The following is a 15,630-nucleotide window of genomic DNA, read 5'->3' as shown; positions in this document are numbered from 1 at the left end:
GGACCCAGTCTGATGAAGGGTCTATTTATCTGCTTCACTTCAGGTCTAATTCACAATTAGCCTCTTGGTTTAGTTCCAAGAGATCACTGTTTGCAATTCCAAATGCCAGTTTTACAAACAAATCTGGTAAGAAAACACTACTGCCATACTTTGACCATGCATCCTCCAGCTTTGGGTAGTTTCTCCTTGCCAACAACCAGAGCCACTTCCATGCAAACTCCTTTCCAACATACGTTAATGCCAAATAACAAACTAAGAAAAATAAATATCAGCCTGGCCTAAGGAGAATGTAGATGAACCAGTCCCCCAAATCTGGGGTGCTTACAGAGTCAGAAGTCCGAGAAGTCTTGGCAGCCATACATTCAGTAGTCCTTACTAATGAGCCCACCCTCTCTGATGGTGTTCTGTGCTGTCACTGGCCATCCAGAACCTCATCTTGCTTGCAAACCCATCTGCCCACTCATCACCTCTGGAAACAGAAATTCACAGGAATTTACTATTTGGCTACCAAAAGCCACAAGGTACAGTTCTCCTGAGACGTGCTTTCTAGCATATAGCAACTGTTGAATGGAAGAAAAGTTAAATGTCGACTTAAATATCATCAAAAAAGGAGGAAGCTCAGAAGATATGCCTTTAGGATAAGCTCTGCTCCACTTTCTCACGACCACTTCGCCTCTTATAGCCTTGGTTCCCAGGTTTATTTGGCAAACACAAAGTGCTTCCTCTGTGCCAGAACTAGTCTAAGGCCTGGTTGCCCTTGCTTTACACCCAAGGCACAAATTAGAGATCCTGCACGATGGCAAGGCTAGCCAGCAGAGGGGATGTGACCCCAGCTAGCTACAGCTCAGTTCTGTCCACTACATCACAGGCCACCTTCTGTGTAAACAAGGAGAACTCCTGTAGTTCAAACCTAGAGAACTGTAAGAACAGCATCTTGGGTCAAATGGATGCAAACTGACACAATAGATCTGGGCAGGGCTGAGGATCCTAACTTTTCCTAGGAGTCTCCAACTAGTTAACCTGATGACCAGACATTTAAGAACCCCTAAGCTCCTTCCAGATATAAAGTTATTAGATTCTAAGGTTATACCCAAACCTAAAAGGGGAACGCATCAATGAGGGCTGATCCCAGGCCCCACTCTTCAGCGCCCTCCCTACAGGCCGGTGGAGTGACATACCAACAAGAACCCGGATCCTTGAACTCAAAAACCAAGAATGAACTTGGTTCAAGATGTCTCTTTACATCACAGCTGTAGCTTCTCTTTTCCCTGGGCCAACAGACAGCAAGCCCTGGGCAGGCAAGTGCAATAAAGGAATTGCAGCCCTCCCCTCTGCTCAGCAGGAGAGTTGACTTTACAAGTTAAATTGAGTGTATGATAGGACTCCTTGTAGCATTTGCAAGGCACATGCCAGGTGCTATCAGGCAAAGATAAGCCTAGGAGCCCAGCCCCCACAGAAACTCTCATCCAGTTGGGAGATGATCAGTTAAACATCAGAACCTTCCTTCCCTCATTCAAGGGAAGGATGTTGTGAGGCAGGATGGGTTCCTGAGATAGGCTGACTCAGTGTAGGCATACCTGTCTGTCCCTTTTGAAAATGCCAAAGAATTCACTGGCCACAGTAACATGTTGAGCCCAGGTGGTCAGGGAACCATGTGCCATAGTTCTAGTACTTTCTGGTTACAACTATTTTTTTTTTTAAATATCATTATGCTAAAACAATTCATACAACTAAGAATATAGAATAACTGCTTCATTATAGTAGAGAATCTTATTCTATGACAATTTACCCCAGCTTTCCCAACAAATTATTTATACTGTATAAATACTTTGACCCTTTCCCCCCAACCTGGTCATTACTTGGATGGTCTCACACTGGCTGTGTTAAAGTTAAACTTGTCAAAGATTTCCTCTAAGTTTCCTTCCCATTTTGTATTTTCCTCCCTTCTTGGGATGCAAGGTGACCCAGCCATTCTTCAAGGTGGCCCTGGACCACATGGCACTCAGAGGAAGGGAATGAATGCAAGGAAGCAAGAGCTTGGGTACACAGCCTAAACACAGCCTCTGACCCCTAGCAGTCATACTTCACTGGGATTTTTCAGAAGGAAAGACCCAGAACTTGATCCATGGCCAGTTGCAATAAGAATCAATAAGAAAAGAGTCCAGGACTTGATATTTAAATAGACAGATCTGACCCACATGGGAAACAGTTTAATAAATCAACACAATATAGTACATTTCCAAACTCAACTGCCTGCCAGTTTCTCCAGGTCTGAAGGACATTTCTGACTTCTCCTTTAGGAGACAGCTAATTATGAATCAGAAATACCAACTTCAGGCCAAGAGCAGTAGCTCATCTCTGTAATACCAGCTACACAGGAAGTGAAGATCAGGAGGATTGTGGTTCAAGGCCAGCCTGGGCAACAAGTTAGCAAGACTCCCATCTCAGCAAACAAGCCAGGTGTGATGATGCGTGTTTATAATACTAGATATTTGAGAGATAGAGGTAGGAGGATCTTGGCCCAAGGTCAGCCTCAGGCAAGAGCACAAGACCCTATCTGGAAAAAATAACTAAAGCAAAAAAGGGCTGGGGGCATGGCTCAGGCAGTAGCAAGGGCCTAGCAACAACAAGGCTCTGAGTTCAAACCCCAGTACTACCAAAAAATAAAGAAATACCAACCTCAAATTTAGATTCAATTAAGCTTCTGCTAGAGCAGTTGAGACTTTGGCCAAGACATTTCACAACGCTCAGCTTTGGTTCCTTCAACTGCAAAGGCAGGCAGTTGCCTAGATGATCTCTAGTTCAGAAAACATGATTTTAAAAGCTAGAACACTACATGTTTGAGTAAAGCCAAGCACAAACAATCAGAACAACAGGCTTTGAAAACTTCTGGAAGACAGTAGTGATGAGAGAGAATCAAAAAGAAAAGGAGGGTTGAGGGCAATCTAGAATGTCCCATGAGTATTACTACATGATGTCCTCCTTCCAGGGTCTGCCCATAGCCACACAGATCCATGTGTTCCCAGAAGAGCTGAGTGATGATTCATAGGATGGATATATCCACAGTCATCAGCATACATCTTCCACCCCTGAGGATGACTCAGCCTTACCTACCCAAGAGAAATTAAAGCTCTCAGGCGCTTAGACCGTGACCTCAGTCACTCAGCTATCCACCTAATAATCTTTTGGAGTCTGAAACTTCTTTAACATACAACCTAAAAACCTGGATGAAGTTGTGTGGTATCCAATTCAGTGTGGCAGTCCCCAAAGCTTTAGGTTAGCCGGTGTGTTTGGGGACTCTCAGACAGTATTACTCTGCTTATAAAATCTTAACTAAAAATGTTTAACAACATCTTTAGAATATTTAGATGGCACTGTAGAAAGTTTCAACCCCAAAGATCTACGATGCGTTTTCTGTAACAGTACATTTATCTGATCTTCCCACGCATCTCTGCCTCCAAAGTCACTTGTTCAGTAAGTTTGCTTTTGAGTCTAATTAAGGCTGATTAAAGTTAAGTTGCTTCAGGTTTCATAAACATGATTGAGAGTTTAGGATATCAATTACCCAAACAATAGCCTGTGCCTTTACTCTGAGGCACTGTTACAAGCACAGAATGTTCTGGACACCTCTGCCATACCTGACGTACGGTAGAAACAGTTACTGCTTCTACAGTAATCACCACCAGAACCTGACACTTAGTAGTAGGTACCCATGCCAGGCAGGCATTGCACACTTTACACGTCCTGTAAAATAGCTTCATTTTACAGGAGAAGAAACAAAACAACGAACAGCTACTTAAACGGCCAAGAAGGAATTTGAGCTCAGCTCTCTCCCCCACCAGTTCCCTGAAATATTCCCACGGAGTTTGGGAAACTGGACCAGAAGTCTCAATCTCACTGGCTCTGTCATTTACACCCACATCCTTTTCTGTCAAAGGGGACAACAGATGTGATATGGTATGCTAGTTCTTCTGGCAGGACCAATGCTAACCCTGAAGTCGGAATACTATATGAAAGGGTGGAAGGCAGCACTGGACACATACCACAGTCCTATAGTGGCTGGTATCTGGGCTCTAGGGAAAGACACAGTCCAGTCAGGTGGGCTTTTCCCCATCTGAGGGTCTGACCACCTACCCTCATTGGTCAGCCCCTATGGAGAGCATAGATCTAGAAGGTAGCAGGCTCCAAAAGCAGACTCCTCACCCCAGGAGGGAAGGGCAGCCCTGCAGCAACTCTGATACCAGAGACGCCTGCAGCAGTTGACAAGTTTTAGCAGGCTCACCTTAATGACAACAGATTCTTGGCTAAAGGCATGGTTTGCAAAATCCATCCCAAGGACATTTCTTGCTCCACTATTTCCCCTTTACAATGTCTAGGTATGTCATGGAAGCCACCAGTCTCTGTGGCCTCTGGTGCAGAAAGAATGCCGAAGGGCACACATTCTCTCTGCCCACCTTCCATCACTTATGCACTAACAAGTTCAAATCCTTCAGGTGGCATGCACACCTACACAGCATTCCCACACGCCAAATAGCATCCATTAACGGAGTTAACAGAAACCACCTTTCATTTCATGTTTACAGCTTAGCAGCAATTATTTGTGAGAGAAAGCAGAGTATGAACAGCTGGCCAGACCTGCAGACTCAAGGCCACCTGCCTGGGGCCCCCCAGCCACACTAGCAAGTGTTATCAGAAAAACCTGACATTAAGATTCAGGGGCCTACAAACATTCACAAATTCCAAAGTTGTTAAGGACTGAAATCAGGATTTTCTCCGGTTCTAAAATCCCATGGCCTCTCCTAAACACAGTGACAGCACTTTGCTTTCTCGGGTCTGTTGGTCCTGGAAGGACCTAGGTTCAACTAAAAGCCTGGGTAGGGAGGTAGCCTTTTGTTGTTGCCCTGTTTTTTTTTTTTTTTTTTTTTCCGGTAGCAGGATCAGGAATGCAGCCCCACGGCGATTAAGACAACTAATTCCAAAATACCCTCTCCAGTCTAGCGATTGCGGTCATGTGGGAAGCAAACAGTTCAAAAAGAACCCGAGGCAAAGAGCGCGGGTCTCCACTTTCTCCTGGAAGGATCCCCGCTCCTGTGTGTGTTGTGGGGGTGTCACTTCCGAACCTTGTTTGCTAAATCCCAGCTCAGATCGGACATTTTGCTTTGAGCCCTCGGCGGGGCCTGCCCAATGCAGGGACAGCCGAGGGATTAGGAGGCTGGGCGGGAGTAGGAGGACAGGCACACCACTCGGGGGTACTTATATTTCCCAGCTGATCTAGTCCTGAGAACAGGTGCTTGGTCGATTCCATCAAAAAAAAAAAAAAGCAGTGTTACTTAAAAGTATCTTCTACAGGAGCGCCCACCCTGCAAGGAAAGTCATGCCGAACAGGACGAAAAGTGGCTTTCCAACTTCCGCGGGGCGCGCGAGTCGAGTGCGCGAAGGGACTGGACGTTCAGTGAGTTTGGGAAAGGCCTGGATCTTCCTGGAACAACGCTCCCAGCAACCCACCGCAGCGATGCGGCGACCCTACCTTCCCATCCCCTGCCCCAAACACACACGTGAAGCTTGGCAAAGCGTGCCACCTGCCGGGGTCGCAGTAAACAAGCCCGCGGGGAAGAACTGGCGGAAAGCACTTCGTTTTAAAAAAAAAAAAAAGTAAACTGTCGGCGGGCCGGGGCCCGGGGGTCGGTCCCCGGGCTCTCCGCCTTCCGGGCTGCGCAGCGGAGCGCGCGGGCGGTGGGCGCGGCTGGCCGGCGACCCGGGCTCCGCGCCTCCCTGCGGCCGGGACCCGGGCAGGGCCGGCGGGAACAGGGCGCGCCCTCGCCCCTCCTCGCGCGGGCCGGTGGGGGTGGGAAGAGTCGGGGAACTCACAGCCGCTTGTCCTCGGGCTGCAACTGCCAGTGCATGGCCAGCGAGAAGCCGAAGAGGCTCCCGGGGTCCCCCGATTTCCGGATCACATTGTCCTCGCGGGTGTCCAAGTTGAAGGCTGCGCCGAGCCGGGACAGGAGCCCCGCCGACAGGTAGAGCAAGCACAGCTGCCCCGCGGCCGCCATGGGAGGGCTGGAGCACGGCAAGGGAAGCGGGGACCTGCGGCGGCCGCCCTGCGCGCCGGGTCGCGTCCCGGTCCGAGCTGCTTGCGCGCTGCTGCGGCTGCGGCCACCTTCGGCTCCTCTCGCCACTGCGCCCGGCCCCACCCCCAGCACGGGTCGCGCTCTTCGTCCTGCCGCTCCCCCTCGCCGGCAGCTCCCGACCGCTGAATGGGCCCGTTGTTCTCTGGAGACTCGCAGGCGTTTTATCAAGTGACGAGGACGCCGGCCCCGCCCCTCCGCACCCCCTGGCCCCTCCTCGTGCGCCTGCGGCCAGGCAGCGGCCAGCACCTTCCCGGCCCGCCCCGGCTGCCGCGCGCCCGGCGCTGCGCCTTGATCTCCACCCCTTACCTGCCCGGAAGCAGCGACCGGGGAGACCCCGAGGGGGAGCTCAGGCAGGAGCACCCCGCTCCGCCGCCCCGCGTCTGCAAAGAAGCACTTGGATTGTTGCCCCGCAGCGCGAGCGAGAAAGGCGTCTGCTACCTGTCAGTAAAGAAAAGTGCAGATAACGCGCCGCCTCATTGCTCCCGCAGCCAGCTCTTGCAGCTATGGGCCCAAGTGCAGAGACAGACTTCATTCATTCATTCATTCATTCTACAAGTGGTGCCCACCACTTGGGGACTGGCGCTGCATACTTTTGGGCTCCTCAGAGACCTAGCCGTTGAAAATGATAGTAGCACACACTTTGATAGTACAATTTGCAAAATGCAGCCATTACCTCATTCAATCCTAACACTCCCGTGAGTGACATTTTGCAGATGAGAAAATGAAAGTTAATCCTGGCCCCAGACCCCTGGGGTGACAAGGTGACAAGAAAAACTTATGGAAGAAGTCACCCTGGAGTAGAAACTTAAAATTTGGGTTTCAAGGGTCCTGATGCTGTTAAGAAACCCCTCAACAATAAAGGATGGATCATTCAAAGTGGGGCCCAGAAGCTCAAGCATTGACCCCTTTTTCTACCCCCAAATTTCCCGGTCTAGTTTCGGGGAGAACTGTTAGACCAAAGGGGTAGCTCTGAGGTCAGTGCATGTGGCCAGAAGGTGACTACCTCCTGGGCATAGGGTGGGCCCTCCAGTGAGGTGTTGGCCTTTGTGACAACCTTATTTTGCTAGGGTAGAAAGAATTAATTCAAAGCTACTCAGAATTTGGATGAGAAAAATTTATATTTTTATGGTCATTAACCTCCGACATTTAGCATTTCCTTCCATTACAAATGCAAGCAACAAACCACAGTGGCAAGAGGATAAGTATCAATGACTTAATCACCAATAGAGGCCATTAAGATTTTCACAGGACATCATTACGGTTGTTGCAAATGTCTCAAATTACAGTAGTTAGTTGGAGCCTCAGCAAGGTATTGTTGTATAGTAAGTATGTCAATAAAGAAGCATATAGACTGCCATAATACAGTTTTTTTTTAACCTTTTGCTAACCAGAGTCAGTATAATTAGTTTCCTTTTTAAACCCATGTATTTTATTTTATGCATCTAAAAGCCTTGTTCTGAGAAGGGGTCTGTGGTCTTCAGCAGCGTGCCAAAGGAGCCCTATGCAATGAAAAGGTTAAGAAGTGTGGCCTGAAGGCTCTGGAATGCTTTGTAATTGACATCCCAATAGAAGTAGGGTGCAGTCCCAGGGAGCACTGTGTGCTCACTGGAGGCAGCACCTTTCTGCATCTCAAGGAGAATTTGTACCAAGAGAACAGCCTGAGCCACTCAGGAAAGCTGCTAGAGTGAGTCCCTCAGTATATTAGGCATGTGGACCACATCCCCTAATCAGTCCCCCAATCAGTAACCATAGTCAAATTCAGTCCGTGGTGGGATGCAGTGGTTTTAAATGCGATAGATGATCTTAAAGATCACAGTGTCTTGGTAAGGTTGGGAAACTGTTTGAAATGATCATCTAGTAAACTAGGACATATTTGCAGTATGAGTTTTCACGCGCGTTAGTCACAAGTTAGTCTTCTGTTATGTTAAATGCGTACTGTTCAAGAGTGACAGGGTACTGCAGGGCAGTTCTTAGCCAGAGATATGGTTGCAATGGCTGCTAAAATACTTGTGAGCTGTTACCAAAGCTGTTATCCTGAGCTGCCCAAGAGCAACAGCCCCTGTGCACTTACTTGGGACCCACTGGGTATGTCCCCGTATAGCAGCAGCTAATTATTCTGAACATCTCCCTTGCTCTAAGAGTAATTCTGTGGAGCAGTCATTGCTTCCTTCCTCAGATGTATTATATTACATATGAAGTGTTACCTACTTGATCTCAAACTCTGATTCTGCTTAAGTTGAAATTCTAAATCATATTAAGTTTAAATACCATAAACATATAGTGCTACTGAACTAAGTGATGGCTTTTGAGGGTAAAAGAATAAAGAAAATTAGGAAGCCAGGCCTGGTGGCTCACACCTATAATCCTTGCTACTCAAGAGTCTAAGATAGGGAAGATCGAGCTTGGTTCGAGACCAGCCTGGGTAAAATGTGGGGAAAAGACACTTTCTCAATCAACAGCTGGGCACCATGGCATGCACCTGTCATCCAGCTTCACAGAAGGCTAACATAGGGAGGATGGCAGTTCAAGACCAGCAGGGCAAAAAACTTTGTGAGACCCTTCTCGATAGAAAAACCTGGGCATGGTGGTACCTGCCTGTCATCCCAGCTCTGATGAGAAGAATAAAAATAGGAGGATCCAGGGCAAAAAGCAAGACCCTATCTCAAAAATAACCAAAGCAAAAAAAAAAGGCTGGAGGCATAGTTCAAGAGATAGCCTAACAAGTGAGTTCAAACTCCAGTACTGCCCCCCCTCCCAAAAAAAAAAAGAAAAGAAGGAGAGAAACTAGCTTTAGATTATGCCTAGGGCCCATTACAGATGAAAAACATATCCACTATATGCCTACCTATCTCCTACCTAGGATGCCAGACATACTTGACGTTGAGTCAAACTCTCGGACTCCTGACCTAATCTCCTTGAAGATCATTATCTTCCTGACTGTCACAATCAAGTTTTGTGGCTCAGTTCTTATTTCCATGGTAAAAGAGAGTTGAGTATTTTACAAAAGTGTGTTGTAAAAGGGAGGCTTAGGGGTTCATTCAAGATCATGGAGGATGTCTTACTCTCTGAGACTAAAGGAATAAAAGTAATCTAAAGTCCTAAAAATTGTGAGGTAAAAACCTACAGAGGGAGGTACATAGTTTCAATGAAAAAAAAAAAAAGCCAAGACAGGAAGATATTTGTTTGCAGCCGAAGGGAGACAGATAGCTTGGTGATAAAGGTGTGCTAACCATACAGGGCACAGATGGTGTGTTTGTGTGGGTGAAGGTGCACGCCCACATGCACACATGTCCATAGAAAACAGGATATGCACATTGAAAGAAGAAGGGATTCTACAAATCCAGTTCACTGGCAAAACTGTCTTGTCCAAAAAAAAGGCTGATTAGAAAACAAACAAAAAGGAATCTAATAACACAATTATAGAGGACACTTCTACAAAATAAAAAATTTAAATTGTATCGCAGTGTAAGCTACGAGTAGAGGTATTTGTAATAGTGAGAGCTATAGAATTCCTATGTTTTACCAGTACACTTGTCAAGAGAAAATGATATGTGTGTTCAGTATCTCACTTTTGGTGGGAGAGCTTTTAAATAATTTAAAAGTATTGGTCACCCATGAAGAAGTATGAAGAATCTGTTATCCCTGATAGAGTTACCATTTCCTGGGGCCTACTTTAATCATTTTGCTATCAAGTGCACAGTTATACTGATTTCATCATCACTGATAACAGAGAATATCATATTTGCTGCTTTTATGCAACATAGAAACAATTATTGAGTTTCTATGAAACATCTCTTATTCTCCTGCTGTGGTTGCATTATAGGTTTCGTGTTTCTCTAGAGCCCAGTCAATGACAGGCCATACATTAGTCTGTGTGGTTAGCACACAGTCTGTGGGAGCCAATCCCTGGCTTCACACCCTGCCTCTGCTGCACATTAGCCATGGGGACCGTTTAATCTCTCTGCATCTTGGTTCTCCCAGCTATGAAGTTGCCCCAAGAGCTGCCTTGCCATCAGAATTAATAGAAAGAATGTGACGTAAAACACACAGAATGCTGCACCAAAACCAGATTTCCACCTAGATACAGGTTTTCAAAATAAGGTTTTTATGAGCTATGCGTTTTGTTATACATATAGTTATATGTATTTATATAACTATATTATACATACAGTTTTGAAAACTAGATATAAATAGTAAATGGTTTCAAATAGGGATTTTGCTTTTGAATGGCAATTTTTTTTGTTTCAGAAAAAGATTTTGTGCACAATGCTCTTTTGTCTCTTTATATAAGTGTTCAGGGAGTTTTCTTGTCCACACTGAACCTGAATGGTTTTTTTTTTTAAGTGATGCTTTAGTTGCTCTAAATCATAGCACATTTTATAGAGACAAACCTTCCTTTGGTTGAGATCAAAAGAATTCAAACTGCCAACTGTCCCCTATTTTAACACCCAGATCTATTTTAAAGTAAATTGCATTTGAATGTTTCTAATTCACTTACAATGAGCTCATTAAAATGCTGGAGAGTATTTCATGGTGCCATTTTTGGTGGGATTTCTTTTTTTCCAGTTTGTTTTGAGGGAATTTTTCTAAGCCAAGAAGCCACATTTTGCCACCCAGAAATAAATTCAAACACTTGAGTGACTCGAGGTAAATTTAAAAGTGAGCTCCCAAGTCTGGAGGCCAGGAATAAGAAAGAGCAACAGAAAACAGCTGGGGACAAGATACAGCTCCCAAGGACATGGTCCCAGGACCTACTTCCTCCAACTAGGCTTTGCCTCTGAAAGTTTCCGTCATCTCCCAATAATACTGTCAAACTATGCATCCATCCCGATTAGGCCTGAATCCTCATAATCCAATTACCTCTCTTGATTGTATCCACCAGCTGGGGACCACGCCTTCAACACTCAAGCCTTCTGAGGGGGAAACTTCATATCCAAATCATACTTGCTTTCTAAATCTTCTGTGAAAAAAGTTAGACTAGTTGATTTTGAGTTAAGCCTTAAACCAGTGATCTCCGAAGTATGTATCAGTTCAGGTCAAGGCAAGCCCTCAAGGAAAGACAGCTCAGCCTCACCCACTTCCTAACTGACAGACCAGAACAAATTACTTCTCTAGGACTCAGTTTTCTTATCTGTAAAATGGCCAGAATTCCTACTTTTCCAAGTTGTTACAAGGATTAACTGAGATTACATACGCACATGTCTACTCTTAACATGTGCCAAATAAAATGGTAGCTATGAAAATGAAGGTGCAGAAGGCCTACTAGAAAATAAAACAAGAGATGCCTCAGGTAATTGGTATGAAATATAAGGAGGCCACTTGTGCCCAAATTCTTTTTATCTAAATGGTTAGGAAAAACCATTTCTTCTGGTTACAGTTTGGAAAATAGTCCTTGTCTTATCATTGCCTGAGGTTTGGGTAGCAGTAACTTTGGGGTTCACTCTGGCTCTCGACAACTTCCTTCTTACCAATGTTTGGAGAAGCAACAAGGTGGCTTGAACTTGACATCATAATCTCAGAAGAGACAAATGGTTCCGAGGACTGACCAGCTACAAAGCCTGGCAGGAAGAAGAGGTGAAAGCAGAGGGACTTTTCCAAACGCTCCCTTATCTTCCTCTTTTCACAATCCGTACAGCTGGGGAAGAGTGTATGTTCTGAATTTATGCCAAATCACAGCCAACTTCAAAACCATTGTTATTTCTCTTGGAGCTTTATGTTATAGAATACATCTTACTGCTAATAGTACAGCAGCTTCTACTACTTAAAATATATTAAGAAGGTAGTTAAGCAACTGTACTACTGGATAAGGAAATTAGATTTTGAACTTTAAATTTTCTTTAAAATATTTGAATCTGGAAAACAAGTTATTTGCATACAAATAAATATTCATAGGTATTTAACAGATCTCTTCTACTGGAACATTAGCAAAACACTAAAGTGCAATCATTTGTGCACTGTGAACTATATAGAACAAGGAACAATGATAGAAAGAATGCAGAAATCTGAACCACAGAATAGTGGACAATGTCCCTATGACAATGGCTTTGCTGTCCCAGCTCACATGACCAAAAGGAAGGGCCAAATGTTTCTGCATTATCAATGTATTTCTGGACATTCCCTGGCGATAAGGAGGGAAATAAGCAAACTGGTATTTGTATCATATTTCAGTTTTGAAAATCTGTAGAAACCCTGAAGTCCTTCGCCACATGGTAAAATTCTTGGTCCGAATTTTACGTCTGGAAACACCAAGACAGGGACTTTTCATAAGAGAGATTGCCAGTATCTCTGACCAAATTAAGATTCAGGATTTCCTGACTTCTGATTTCATGATTCAGACTACTCCTTCAGACCCCTCTTCAGCCTTGGCAGGCAATTAGTCCACTGAGACCAAATTTCCTGATTCCCAAGCAAGGAATTGTGCCTGTTCACAAAGTGTGATCTGGATCCAATGTGTTTTCTGGCAGGAAAAGGTCACCAGCAACATTTTGTCGGTTAGGTTGGGATGTTCACACACAATGCTCCCTGGTCGTCCTAGTTAGAGAAGGATGGGGGGTTGGGGAGCCTGACCAGGGGAATGTGCGCCCTACCTAGTCTGATGAACCGGAGGGATATTTTTTTAGCTTTGGACCCTCCTAGGAAATAAAGCCTCACCCTGTTGCTCCAGAAGTTTACTCTCCCCAACTAGTTGACCCACCCTGGTTGCTGTTGGTTACAGAAATGGTTGGGTGAAGACCACATCTGTTGAAAAGGAGGTAAGAAGGTATGGGACACAGGGAGACAGTCACCTCTTTGATTTTGAAGGGCATTTAGTATTTCCTAATTTACAGTCTGGAAATAACCAAAATACCTGTATTTTTATGAGACGCTTTTTAAAATTTTTTTATTAGCATATATTCATTATACAGGGGTATTTGTTTTGACAAATCCAAATGGCCTTACATTTGTTAGATTGCTCCCACCATTTCCCCTCCTCCAACCCACTCTCTGCCCCCACTTAAAAACAGTTGCAAGAGGTTTCATTGATCTATTTCATATATATATACTAAGCCCATCAACCATATTCCTTCACCTTCATCTCCACTCCTCTCTTACAAGTGTCCCCCTATATCTATTTCACAGTCCCATCTTTCATTTTTACATCCAAAGTCAATGTTCAAAGGGGTTTCTCAATGTATCCCAGTTATGAATATACTTAACTTTGGCCAGTTCAGTCCCCTCTGTTACTCTCTCTTATCCTTTCCCTCCCACCCTCCATTATTCAACAGTGTATATTGGTGTGTCCTCTACCTGTGCAGATGCAGTGTATTTTAGTATTGTTGACTCTATCACTCTCTTTTCCTTTCCTTCCTCCCCTGAGTTCCATAACGTAGTTCCACTATTGCAAATATGTTATATGTATAAATGTTCTCTCTCTCTCATATATATACACATGTTTCTTTTTGTGTGTATGTTTATGAGGGAAAACAGGAAGCCTTTGTCTTTCTGAACCTGGCTTATATCACTTAACATGATGTCCTCCAGTTCTATCCATTTACCTGCAAATGACATAATTTCATTCTTCCTTACAGCTGAATAGAACTCCATCGTGTATATATATCACATTTTCTTAATCCATTCACCAGTGTAGGGCATCTGGATTGTTTCCATGACCTGACTATTGTGAGCAGTACTGCAATAAACATCAGTGTGCAAGTGCGAGACTTTATGTCCTGGCTACAGTCTGCTAACAAAGTCTTTAGTGGTTATAAACAGTGTCCACCTGGGATCTTTTGGATTGTTTGTTTTTGTTTTGTTTTGCTTTTTAAGACAAGGTCTTGCTATGTAACCCAGGCTGACTTTGAACTCTTGATCCTCTTGCCTCAGCCTCCTGAGGGTTGGGATTACAGACACATGCCACCATGCCTGGCCTCAATCTATATTTTCTAAATAATTCAAATGCAGGAAAAGTAATTTGAGTGTTATGTATATTTTTAAGATATATCTCAAAGCTCAAGTAATTTCAACATACATATATGCATTTGTTATATATATTCCCGTGACTTGCCTCTTGCAATGAACATTCAAAGAGGAAAGTAAACATGAAGTAGCTACCCTGTCCTTCTGCCCAGCCTCTCTCTTCTTAGACTAAGCTGCCATTCTGTATACTCCTCTCTCCTACCTCATATTGAGTGATACTGCGGCTCACCAGCTTTCATGGCTGTCTGCTACGAAACTGCCAGTTCCTTCAAAGTATCTCCAGTGCCAAACACTGGGCCTAGAATACAGAAGTTACAAAACAAACAAACAAACCTGAAATGACTGCCTGTGGTATCTAAGGTTTTCATCACACCAGGACTTCTTTGAAATTGGAGGTCTTTGTCTATTTGTTAACTTTAGAAAGTTTATCACCCTTATATTACTTGCTTAAAATGGAGCATATCCAACAGTACATTGTATCTAAAAGGCACATCCTCCTTACCCAGGTCAGTAATTCTCACAGAAATGGAAAAACCCTTCATGGAGTTGGTCAATTAGCAAGACACCACTTGGGACTCAGTTCTCTAAGGCTATAATCCTGCCAATAATTCAGAGATACCTAGGAAAAAGTGAAAGTAGACTGCATAATCTAGAGTGGAAATTCTTAGCACATAATTTGGGGGAGTTTGGAGGAGAGTAGGGAGGGAATATTGGAGAGGGAGCCATGTGGCTGCAAACTCAGATGTCCTCTGAACAAAGCAGCAGGATTCTGGAGGACTAGATTCCCCAAACTGGAAAATGTACTTGTTTCACTCTTTGGTCTACTGTCCCAAGTGCTTACAAAACTCACCCTGTGTGTCGCATCCTTTGACAAGAGAAGACACAAAGACATGAAGTAGGAAGGAAATGGCTCAAATGATAGATTCCCTTCACCACCCCTTCACCACTTACCCCACTCTGCAGTCAATAAATGGGTCAACCTCTGTACCCGACCTTCTCCCCATTCCAAGTGCACAAATGTAGGAAGCTTGTGCCAGCAAGGCTTTCTCAGGAAGATTCCTGGGAGAAGGCATGCATTGAGTATCAAAGCAGAGGTTTATGAACTTGAAGAACACTAGAGAAGTGACCTTTTATTGCAATGAAAAATGAAAACACTGAAAGAAATGACTTCTGTTCACACCTGCAATGATGGTATGATGCGCCTCTAAGCCACAACTGCAGCCCACACAGAATTCTTGAGACTTGCATGGTGAGTGAGGTAGTATGGTCATAGCAATAAGATGACAGACCAGGCATCCGAAGTGTGAGTTCCAGAGTTTAACAGAATCAACTATTTTGTATAGACATCAATTTTCTCTGTGAATTGTTCACGGTTGGTAGTAAAAATTCCAGCCAAGAGTTATCCATGCGAAAGCTGTGTAATTCCTTTCAGTCATATATTCTCATTAATGGGTCTCTCAAATGTCACTAAATATCATTAAGTATTCAGTGCATACCAGGGTTAAAAGCCACATTTCAGGGAGAGGAAAACCAACCACACTAAATT

General features: G+C 44.4%; 1 protein-coding gene across 3 annotated transcripts in view; it reads right to left on the bottom strand.

The window, feature by feature from the left end:
- Itga6 (integrin subunit alpha 6) overlaps positions 1-6,274 on the bottom strand; it is a 70,480-nt gene extending 64,206 nt beyond the window's left edge. For 2 of the 3 annotated variants that reach the window (XM_074071109.1, XM_074071110.1), the window contains exon 1: positions 5,869-6,273. In XM_074071109.1, the coding sequence (XP_073927210.1) occupies positions 5,869-6,050 (182 nt within the window). In that variant the 5' untranslated portion in view covers positions 6,051-6,273. Of the gene's footprint in view, positions 1-5,868 lie in introns of all 3 variants that reach the window. The other variant, XM_074071111.1, reaches the window with a different exon arrangement.
- Positions 6,275-15,630: the final 9,356 nt, after the last annotated feature.

The sequence above is a fragment of the Castor canadensis genome, chromosome 4 (assembly GCF_047511655.1).
Source record: "Castor canadensis chromosome 4, mCasCan1.hap1v2, whole genome shotgun sequence".
In the NCBI taxonomy this organism is placed as follows: Eukaryota; Metazoa; Chordata; class Mammalia; order Rodentia; family Castoridae; genus Castor; species Castor canadensis.
This window is presented reverse-complemented; position numbering and strand designations above follow the sequence as displayed.